General features: G+C 35.5%; 1 protein-coding gene across 2 annotated transcripts in view; it reads right to left on the bottom strand.

Annotated features, from left to right (window-relative positions):
- Positions 1-4112: 4112 nt before the first annotated feature.
- The window catches only part of VPS50 (VPS50 subunit of EARP/GARPII complex), a 119637-nt gene continuing 111690 nt past the window's right edge, over positions 4113-12059 (bottom strand). For both annotated transcript variants that reach the window (XM_007982147.3, XM_007982145.3), the window contains exons 26-28: positions 9413-9534; positions 7080-7269; positions 4113-4825 (exon numbers count right to left, since the gene is read on the bottom strand). In XM_007982147.3, the coding sequence (XP_007980338.1) occupies positions 4706-4825; positions 7080-7269; positions 9413-9534 (432 nt within the window). In that variant the 3' untranslated portion in view covers positions 4113-4705. The remainder of the gene's footprint in view (positions 4826-7079; positions 7270-9412; positions 9535-12059) is intronic.

Consider the following 12059-nt stretch of genomic DNA (forward strand, 5'->3'; position numbering starts at 1 on the left):
GAAAACTGCCCCTCCAGCACAGTACCCTGGTCCTGTCTCATCTCTCATGGAAACAATGGCAAGGGGATGGGGAGAAGTGCCTTTAAAAAATTTTTTACTGTCCTATGCTTGCAAGTTTTCTGCCTCCTAAATAAATCTTGGTTTTACGTTATATTCTGATGACTCCCACATTTACATCTACAGCTCTGACCTCTTCTCTGAACTCCAGACTTGCATGCAGGTACCCTCTCCTACACCTCCAACAATTTATCACCAAGTATCTCAAACTTCTCTGTCCAAAACTGTTTTCTTGATCTTGTTCACAAACCCAGTCTTCCCCAAAGACTTCTACTTCCTCCAGAAAGTCTTTAAGCACACCTTTCTCAAATATCAATCATTGTGTTTCTACCTTGGAAATATGTCCAGCGTCTGACCATCCCTCACCATATCCCGCAATGCTACTGCAATCCTAGCCTCCCATGGTTTACCAAATTAGCTTCCTACCTTGTTTCCTTGCTTTGCTTTTTGTCCCTCTCTAGCTCTTTCTCAAATATACAGAGTGGTTTTGGTAAACCCTAAGTCACAAATCAGGTCATCACTTGGTTCACAGCCCTTCAAATGCTTCCATCTGAAGGTGAAATCTAAAGTCCTTCCCTGTATGTGTCCCCTCCTGCCACATTCTCTCTGCTCTTTCTTTTTTCTGCTTACTATGCCATCCACACTGCCCTCCTTGCTGTTCTCTGAACAGCAGCCTCCACCCTGGGGCCTTTGCACTTGTCATTCCCTCAGCCTGCAACGCTCGCTCAGACATCTGCATGGCAAGACTCTTTCCTTCCTCCCAAGGGAGGCCTTCTGCCACGATCCTTGTTAAAGTCGTGCTATCATCATGACCATCACAACTCCCTATCAGTTTTTCTCGACAGCATCTCTCCTTGGGAAGGATAAGTTTCACAGAAAGGATAGCATTTTGCTTGGGTGCTTAAAGGTGGGATTGTGATCAGGAAAGCAGGGATAACAGAAGTAAGGTAAGGCAGATAGCAGGAAGCCAGCAAAAATAGTCTCCCAGTGGTTACCTGATGGTGTCACTACACTTTAGCATAGGCTCTAGTACTGAGCAGTGCCAAAATGGAAACCCTGACTACAAAGTCCTTTCTTTTTGGGTGAAGATGAGCATGCTTGTTATTTGGTGTAGCTGGATTAAAATGCCCACATTGTGGAAATGCCTTGTCTTTAAAGCAGAAATCCTTTTGGGACCTAGGATTGGGAAGGAACAGAGTAAAACAAAAACTACTGATGAAGAAAATCCCTTCCCTGGATGGAAAGGCTCAGCTCAGTGAGAAAAAATACCTACAGGGCAAATTTGGAAATCCTTATCAGGGCCAAGTCTTCTCAGTCTTGGGATCAAAAAGTGATGTCTAAATTAACTTATAAAAATGGTTCTTTATCAAAAACAGACCAAAAAGAGTTCTATATTATTCGTTATCAATAAAGGACTAAAATTCCAGAGGGATACTTCTAAGTGAAGGAGAATATTTAGCTGTGGTTTTGTTTTCATATTGAAAAAAATGATCTAGGTATTTAGCAATATTCAAAAAGGATATGTCAATCAAGAAAAGCATATCAAAGCAAATGGATTTTTTTCTCCATTCATTTTGAAACAGCTAACGGTTCTCTTGTATAAATCTGACACAGTTTTGTCCTTGTGAGAGCTGTACTGCTTAAACTTTTTCATGGCCTTTATAAATCTGTGGATAATAGGAATTGAGCAAATATTTTCCACAATAAGAAAAAATCTGTAGAAAGCTGCACCAGACTTAACATTTACAAAGATTACACCAGAGTATTAATAATTCTCTTGTCATTAATCATTGTCAGAAGCCAAGTATCATTTTGTTAACCACTTATCTGAATCAAAATTATTCCAAAAGAGAAATATATATGTGTGTGTGTATAATATATATATACGGAAATCCCCCCCACCCTGTACTTCTGTATGCTTTGAGCACAACTTATATTCATCAATTCATCTTCAGATCTGATTTTTTATTACAAAAGACAACTATGCTTACAAGGTGAATTGAATTGCAAGCCTTTTACTACTTTTCGGTGAGTAAAGAAAAAGGTATTTAATATAACAAAGTTTCACTTTAGCACTCAGCCAAATAGAAATTTTGAAACGAAATTTTATTTAAAGATATGGTAAAATACCATATGGCCCTGGTTTCAAGAGAAATTCATTTCATAAGTTGTGTAAATGAGTTTATTAGTTAAAGTGAACTTACAAGATCTCTGTTGGTTTTATAAACCAAAGCAAACTAGTTCATTTGAATTGCTATGTGTCCCCCTAGCATTTTTAAATGCAAGACAATGTATATGTAGAAAGAATCATTCTTTCTCAGGGAATGCTAATTTACCATGCTCCCACGGTAAATTCTACAGGACACTTTCATGGAAAATATCAAAGTTAAGGAAAGTTTAGACTCAAAAAGAATACATTTTTGGTAATGATAGTAGTTTTTGAAACATGTATAATTCTATTTACGTTCTCAGCTTTTCAATTCTATTTATCTTAAAATTAGTTTCACAAAATGTTACATGGTTATAATTCAATATTACTGTATAAAGTATTTGAGAAATGTCTGGTAACTCTCTTGTGATTAGGTAATTTCATGACTCAAATCTCCTGTTACTGTTTTGATGCTAGCTAGCACTTATTAAGCCACCTTTTAATGCAAAAAAAACACAAAACCAAAAACCAAAGAAACTTTTTTCAAAAGCATTAAAAATATTCACCATTTCATTTGAAGATGGAGAGAGCAAAGTAAGGGTAGGTTAAAATGTCTGTCAGATTGCATGGCTGAGTCTCTAACAAGATAAATAATTCTTTTGTATCAATTCCTATTACCTTGGAAAACACTGGGCTCTACCAGGCAGGTAATTACTGTTCATATTATCTAGGGCCAACTAAAGTAGAAATTAAAGGAAGCAACTATAAAATCCACGTAGAAAAGACAAATAAGCAGCTCCTCATCAATTGAAAATTTAAAAAGATTGATTAGCTCTTTATGTGCCCAGCTAAATATGCCATTTAAACTCAAGGACCCAGCTTATCTCATGTTTGTTTTCTTCAAGTGGCTGCATATAAATAATGGCTACAGGCAGAATCTACTTCACGAGTGTATAATCTAGCCACAAGCAAATCACAGTGGCACCAAACTCATACCTTTTTACAAGAGGAAAGTTTTAAACTGACAGTAAATGAACTGTGAAGTGAGAGGATGAAAACACTCAGCATACAGACACACACAAGCATATTCTGAAAGTGCTTCACATTACACTGTGCACTTACAGACATAGCAGGGGCTGATGGACACAGAGTAGCAATTGTTTCCTTATCACCTCCATGCTTGATCACATGCCATCCTGTGCCATCCATTTTATCACCTTAGGTCCCAGAGACTCACAAGACCCAAGGCCTGTTTCTCACATGATTCCTTAGGATTCCGTCAGCTGTTGATGTTACAGGTCATGCATGGCAATCATTGGACCAACGCCACACAAGTTTAGATGTCTTCCACTCCCCAGTCAGAAAGAACACACGCAAAATTCCTTATCAGATAGTTGGTAAGAGTACATGGAAAATGGATTTTCATGTCACATATATTAGGAGAAGATCCCTGGCTTCAGGGCAAAGTTTAGAGGAACAACACATACTTACTGAAGACTAAGTGGATTCCAGAGTTCATCATTGGCTAGACTGATATTATTTTACATTTGTGTTACAAAAGGCAGATATTTAAGAAGAGTGAACATATGACCATACATACATGCGTGACTAGCAGACAACTGCTTCCTGAGTCAGTTGACCTGGGTTTTACTGTCCTAGGACACAATGTGAATTTAGAGACCAAAACTTTAAACAAAAAAAACCATATGTTTATAAAGAAAGATAAAAGAAAATCTCATAATCATGATTCTGTATGCTACTCAGGCATTGAAAAGGTACACTCAATGAAATTACTTTTCACCATTGGTTTCAGGATACAAAACAATTAAAATTAGAACAAGCTAAAAGCTGCACTATAGTTCATGACATCTGCATGCCACACAAAAAATCAAAATGTAGTCTCATATAGGCTGATCATACTCGAGTATATTTATTACATTTCATCATTTATGATCACTTTGTTATAACTAAATTAACCCTGACATAAACTTTGACATTTTAAAAACAGAGAACATACTGATTTTTCATCTATGTTACTTACACGTGTTTTCTAATTCTCATGCAGTGCTCATAATTACGAGATACTACACATTCACCCTCACATTATGCTTAGTAAGAACCAAGCTCAGAGGGTAGAAAAATGCCAACTTCATTCTCCATAAACTTCCCATACATATATTAAGCCACTCTTCTTCTAATTATATACTTATGGTACATTCTTCTGTAAAATGTATTAACTGCAGTCACATAACCATTGTTATGACAAGGCAACAATATCATTTCAGATTACAACAAATGAGACCAAAAGTTGAAGAGACCACAGCATATAAAAGTCATGAGAACACCACACACATTTCAATGTTTTTCACTTTCCAGTCGAAAAAAACATGCACAAAGATTTTTTAGCAGATAGTTGTCAGAAGTGCATTAAAAAACTGGCTTTCAGGTCATATATGCTGAGTGAGGATCAATGCCATTGAGGAAAAAGAGCAGTGTTCATTATCTTTTAGGTCTGTCTATATCATCTATAGCTGCTAGAAGTTTTTGTCTTGCTTTCTTATTGATATGGGATCCCAGGCAAACATTCACCAGATTGGTCAGCTGCTTCGTTGAATATTCCTGCTCAAAGAAGAAAGATCCAAATTTAGTACCCTAAAAGGAATGTATCTGATTGGTGCAACAAAAGAACAGGCGGATATTCAGGTGCAGTGGATAGTTACTGAGCACTATAAAACAGTGAAAAACAGTGGAAATTACCGTTGGCAAATGAAAGGCAAATTGTTTACTGAGCTGTAATAGGAGGAAATAAGAATACTACAGTACACATTTCAAATAGTAAGCACTAGAATCTGTTTTAACACGGCAAGGTAATCTGACATGCATATGCTTCTTACTACTTTGATGATCACTTTACACTTGTTTCTGTGATAGTCTTTGTTATTGAGTCATCAAAATATATTGACATTTCAAATTTTTTAAATGCTACTGATGAAGTATTTTTCTGGTCCTCTACATTTTGTAAACACTTCAGTTAAAAAAAAAAAAATCTCCAACAAGAGAACAACAACTCTTCTAAGATACAACGAATGAATAAGGTAACAAAGAACACAAAGTCAGGGGAGCTGCAAATAAAATTAAGACTACAAGTATCTTTTGCAATCCAAATCCATCTGGTTCCTGAATTTCAGATATTGAATTGCCAGGATGAGAATAAACAGGGATTCATCAGAAATTTCTGCAGATTGATTTGGTACTGGAGGTTGAATAGCAAGAGTTCAGATAGGGAAAGATAGCTGTGTACTATTATCTAATAAGAAAAGAAAATGTGTCTTTATTGAAGGTAACCACTAAATATAGTACAGTTTCAAAACAGGAGAAAGAATTGATTTTAAAAACTTAGCAAACTGCTCAGCTTGTGTATCTGGTCTCTGAGAGCACCTGTCCCCACTTGGTAAGTAATCTCATTTAACCACTCAGCACTCAGTGAGGATCCATCGTCAGTAATCACTGGACTCAACATTTTGGGGAGTTTCCTTCAAAGACAGAAAAGAGTGTCCCTGCTGCTGCTGGGGAAATGTCACTGAATTATAAATATCAATCAGTTAAAGCTCTTTCAAAGTACTAAGCTGAAAAGAAAAAATCAGTCCACTATATTAAAAGAGTAAATCCAAAAAATGGGCATCATTCTTGCATCAAATAATGTGTATTTAGAGCTGCGCCTTTTCTCCTCAGCTACTTTGTACTCTTTTCCAAAACCCTTTCCTCAGTACCAACCCAGAAGTGTTTACAGCTTACTTTACTAAATGGAGTCTAGCAACATTCAGCAGTCCATCTGCATCTAGGTTTAACATTTTGGTTCTCAAATGTCAGTGGGGCTAAACGTGGGGAAGTTTTTCTCATTCTGGCTTACTGGCCAAACTCATTACAAATAACACATACATTCCTACTTTGCTTCTAAAGATCCAAAACCAACTAAGAGTGGGGACATTCACATAAGATTCAGGCCAATGTGAACGTTCTAGGCTAATGCTCATTTTATCTCTTTACAGCGTTAAGGCCAGAAAGGATGAGTCTGAGCAGGTATATACAAATAATTCTTTATTTTCTTACCCAAATGAAATAGAACTTGACTTAGCTTTTACGTATGACATTCATAGGTTAAGAAAATGTGAACCCTTGAGTTATCAAAGTAATGAGGATTTGGTGATGATTTTAACACATACCATATACAGAAAAGCTTCCCATACCAAGCACACTGAGTTGAACTGTGTCAAAAATTCGGCATCCTACGTAACAATAGTATTTTTCTTTATCTATATAGTCATACAAAAGAAAAATAATCAAATCTGTATTAAAGGCAAAATCTAATGTAAGATGCAAGTTAAGTTTAGCCATTTAAATATTAATGTCTTCAACCATCACTAATACATGTCAGTGTGTACGATGTTACCATTTCATTATTGAGGAGTACGAGAAGGTTTGTGTGAGGTTTAAGTTACATAATCGATTATGGCTTATGAATCATTTCATTGTTTCTGTATTCAATCTGTCTCAGCATTTATCAACTTCAGCCTTTTCCTATAATATAGTTGCAGGAAAAATTTAGCTAATGTCTTGACTTTGGCTGTATTTCTAGATAATTACAGTAACAGTACACAAAGGGCTGAAAAAGATTTGATGAGTCAAAGAGTACTGCTTAGATACAGTGCCCTTAGTCTGAAAATGGTAAAGAACTGACCTAAGTAGTTTGTATTAAAAAAGCAAATGTTTCCTTATATTTCACTCTCATGATTTTGAATTAAATAACACACGCGACAAGAACAGCACGAAGAAAAAGGAATAAAAACTTAATTAACTGTTTTCCAGTTCTCACCCTGTGCTCTTTGATCCAGCGTTCCATGTCATTCTCAGTTAGGTAATAGGCTTTAATATAAGTTTCCACAAATTCTTTATCAGGAATGGGTCTAATATCTGTTAGTTTTTCAAGTTTCATTAAAAACTGTTGAAAATCCAATTGCATCAGGGCACGACCCTCATTACTGCACTTCTTGACATTGGCATATCTAAGATGCAAAACAATAAAAAAATATATTATAGGATAATTAGAAGCAAAAAACTGTCGGGTATTTGAAGTTTTCTCTAACCTATATTTGGACAGATTCCCCAGAAATGAGAGGGTTATAGGAAATAGAGAACATAAGTCTTAAGTCAGAAAGACTGGGTTGTGTTTGTGCCCTGTCATTTTACCTATGGGGGCCTCAATTTTCTCATTTGCAAAGAGATCCAATGAGTTCAAGGCTCTTTGTTGTGCTACAGACCATAGTTCTCTGTATTCAATTAACATAATCATCTGTAAGAAAGTTAAACTGGTATTCCAGTTAATCTGGCTGCCAAGAGTTATTATAAAACTCAGCTTTAAATACTTCAAAGTAATCTTAGTTTTATGAAACTGTTCAATATTGTAAGTATTCAATGCAAAAGAAACAAATGAAATAATTCTCCCATGAACACTCTGAAAACATAAAGAAATGTGTAAGCATGTAAGCATAGAAAGTATATACATATTTTTCGTGATAAAAAGTTTATAGACTTATTCTGACATTCTACACTACTGAAACAATGTGTTTTAAGGTGGACTAGTAATAAAGACAAATATACTAACCCTAACAATACAACACTTTATTATTCATTAAGTCAGTGTTTCATTTTTTTCAATCAATCATACAAAACATGGAAAATTCAACTGTGGGAATGAGGTACTTACCCTAAGGAAAGTTACAAGAAAATAAAAGCTTATTTTATTTAAAATGACCAAGCTTTTTTTTTTTTTTAAAAAAAGAATATTTTATACAGAAATATTTACTCACATTTCTACTTAATTAGACAAATCTATTTAAAATACTCTTCATTCGCGATTGTTAACACAGCCGTTTTATAATTTATAGCACCGTTGGTTTCAATACAGAGTGCCAAGACTGTTGTCAGCTTGTCACTGTCGCCTTCCCACTTTCTAATACATTCTTTTGTATAACAAATGAGAACAAAAGAAAAATCAGACAAATGATAGTGTGAAAATTCAACTGATGTGCAATTCTAGAGCACTGTACAGGGTCTCTGAAATAGCTGTTTGCTTCTCAGGGATATTTCAAATGTATTACTGATCCTTATTTGTGTCCTAGATGTTATGGGCAGAGTAAGCATGGTCTCTGAGTAAACGGGAAAATTACTATTAATAGATATATAACTTCAACACAAGAAAGATTTATACAGTTTACAATGATATGATGGTGATTATTATTAATGATGATATAAGGGTTTTGAGGGCTTATTTTGCCATCAGAAATCAGGAATACCACCAGGTGCAGTGGCTCATGTGTAATCCCAGCACTTTGGGAGGCTGAGGGGGGCAGATCAACTTAAGGCCAGGAGATCTAGAACAGCTTGGCCAACATGGTGAAACCCTGTCTCTACTAAAAATACAAAAAATTAGCAGGCATGGTGGCACACACCAGTAGTCTTAGCCACTCAGGAGGCTGAGGCACAAGAATTGCTTGAGCCCGAGAGGCGGAGGCTGCAGTGAGCCCAGATTGCACCACTGCACTCCAGCCTGGGCAACAAAGCAAGATTGTCTCAAAAAAAAAAAAAAAAAAAAAAAAAAAAAAAAAAAAAAGAAAGAAAAGAAAAAAAGAAATCAAGGGTACATATGCCTTTAAAAACTGTGTGAACTTGTTACCTAACCTCTTTAAGCCTCGGTTTTCTGAGACTAGGTTCTCTCCTTGATGAAACAGAATCATGGTACCTTGCAAAGAGAGTTTATTTCAGGTTTGGTGATATAATCCTTTGAAATGTCTGGTTCAGTAAATAACACATAGTTAATGCTCAAAAAATGTTAGGTATAACAATCATCATCATCATCATAATTTTATTATTAGGTAATAATAATTGTTAGTTTTAACTTTCAGATAACCATTAGATTCTGCATTCCTCACTCATCTACTAGCTGGGTCTATGCCACTAGCAAGAAAAGAAAGCAGAGACAAAGACAGACACAGTGGGGTCTAAGGTTTTTTTCTCTAATTATATCCCAAACTTGTCTGCTAGTTATCATTATTTCTACTTATTCTCTCCAACCATTAATACCATATGTTATTCATATATTACAATTTGTCATTAAAGAAACAAATAATGCTTTCATGAAAAACTTACCCTTCTACGATGGTTCGATTAGCCAATCGTATACAATGTTCCCAAAGTATATTAGACACAGGCAAGGGTATTCGAACTCTCTTAGAAACTTCATTTAGCCTCCTGTTAAACTGCTCAAATTCCTAAGAAGACAAATAGTAGCCATTTGTGAATATCATTAAAATGTCACAATGCTCTCCCATAAAAATGGTTTAAATAAAAAAGATTTAAAAAGACTCATAATCAAACCAAGTAAAATAAAAAAAGATAATGCCAAAGATAATTTGGACTTAGTATGAAGGTCTTAAAAATATATATGCACTAGTTTGAATAGATGATGTTATAATACAGAGTATACTACATTTTATTGCAAAAGGAGTAAGTGTCATTAACTGATTAAACCATGTTAACAATGTCCAAATGTCTCAAAATTTTCTATGGTTGTCAGTACAGATTAATACAGCTGAATGACCTAATTTGGCTTCAAAAATATCTTCAAGAAACCCAGGTTTAAAAACATGGTTTGATATGTGTTCAGTTCAGAACTATTTGTGATTTGTAGCTATACTCCTCAGAGTGCAATCTAATAAATTATCATTTTTCCTAAACATTTTTTAAAAGTAAATAATTATATGGGTTGAGGATGTCTTATCTAAAATGCTTGGGGCCAGAAGCGTTTCTGGACTCTGGACTTTTTCCAGTTTTGGAATATTTGCATTATACCTACTGGTTGGGAATCCCAAATCTGAAAATCCCAAACCAGAATTCTGAAATGCTCCAGTGACCAATTCCTTTGAGTGTCATGCTGGCACTCAAGAAGTTTTAGATTCTGGATTATTTCAAATATTAGATTTTCGAATTTGGGATGCTCAACTGTATACCAAATGGTTAAAAAATCATACTCTATCCACAAATTTTTAGTGCAATGGAAACAATAAAACACAGTTTCTATTACCTACAGAAAAACTGAATATTTTTATTGTCTTTTATGACATGATCGTACTAAAAATATAAATACATATACCTGATTTAGACAAGTCCAATAATTAGACGGAAACAGCAGAAGGTTTAGCCTTCAATGAATGTGTTTTTGGTCTCTTTGGACTATTACTATTTAAATATACTCATTTAATATTTAATGAAGTAAATGCTGTTGACTCTTCCCTGGCAATATATTTCAAATATAAGAAGGCTTGGGCCAGGGGCGGTGGCTCACGCCTGTAATCACAGCACTTTGGGAGGCCAAGGTGGGCAGATCATGAGGTCAGGAGATCGAGACCATCCTGGCTAACACGGTGAAACCCCGTCTCTACTAAAAATACAAAAAATTAGCTGGGCGTGGTGGCGGGCGCCTGTAGTCCCAGCTACTCAGGAGGCTGAGGCAGGAGAATGGCGTGAACCTGGGAGGCGGAGCTTGCAATGAGCGGAGATCCTGCCACTGCAGCCTGGGTGACAGAGCGAGACTCTGTCTCAAAAAAAAAAAAAAAGAAATCTTAAAATGACATTTTTCTTTAGTTACCTGAATAGAGAAGCTACACAATGTTTAACATGACTGACATGTGTTCAACTTTTCTAACAACACATAGGAGAAAAAAAATCTAATCTGATCACCACTCAGGCAATCACATAATGATAACTGTGTTATCCTCTGCTCTTTTGCTTCTTCTTTCTAAATCACAATTTTTCTTGCTAATTTATTTTTAACAATTAATTGCTTTTAATCATTAAAAAGAAGTGGATTGTCAATTCACGAAATTTATCTTCAAAAAATCAAAACTGTATAAATAATTGCTCTTTGTTGTTTCATTTCATGGATCTAGGAGAGTAGTAGTATTTGTTACTGTATTTATTTATGCATTCCTTAAACTGCTTTGGATTTCAAGAGTCATAATTCAATATTTTTCATCAATATTTAAAAGGTAAAGCTATATGTATAAAATGCTTTCTGTAAAAAATAACATTCTACTTATTGCTTAATTCAATGTTCAAAAATGCTTGTCATAAAATGAATCATACAAACATTTCATTTTTCTTATGATTCTTTTGGGGCAACATAAGCAAACTGTCTAGACTTAGATGCATAGACTTAGAAAAGTAACAGAAAGAACAAACGTTATCACAGAAAATTAATCTTTATGCTTAAAGAAGGCCTTAAGCTGCTAAAAATTGGGCTAGGTTAATAATCTGAATAACACGAGTTCTTTCTTATAACTGGAATAACAAATAACTGAAAAAAGCAGCCTCCTCATAGTATGTGTATTTGTTGAGCACAGAAGTCTTTTTCTCTTGCACCCCTATAAGGTCCATGGTTAGTATGTTCTATGGTCTGAATGTTGTGTCCTCCCTAAATTCATATGTTGAAATCCTAATCCCAGGGTGACAGTGTTGGGAGTTGGGGCTTTTTAAAAGTGATTAGGTCATGAGGGCCAAGCTCTCACCAAGGGAATTAACGCCCTTATAAAAGAGCCCCAGAGAGTTGCCTTGCCTCTTTTACCACGTGAGGGTACAGCAAGGTGACAGCTATGAGAAATCGGACCTTCACCATATACCAAATCTGCCTGAGCCGTGATCTTGATCTTGAACTTCCCAGGCTCCAGAACTGTGAGAAATAACTGCTCTGCTTATAAGCCACCTAGCCTGTGGAACTTTGTTGTAGTATCCTAAAGGA

The sequence above is a fragment of the Chlorocebus sabaeus genome, chromosome 21 (genome assembly GCF_047675955.1).
Source record: "Chlorocebus sabaeus isolate Y175 chromosome 21, mChlSab1.0.hap1, whole genome shotgun sequence".
Lineage (NCBI taxonomy): Eukaryota > Metazoa > Chordata > Mammalia > Primates > Cercopithecidae > Chlorocebus > Chlorocebus sabaeus.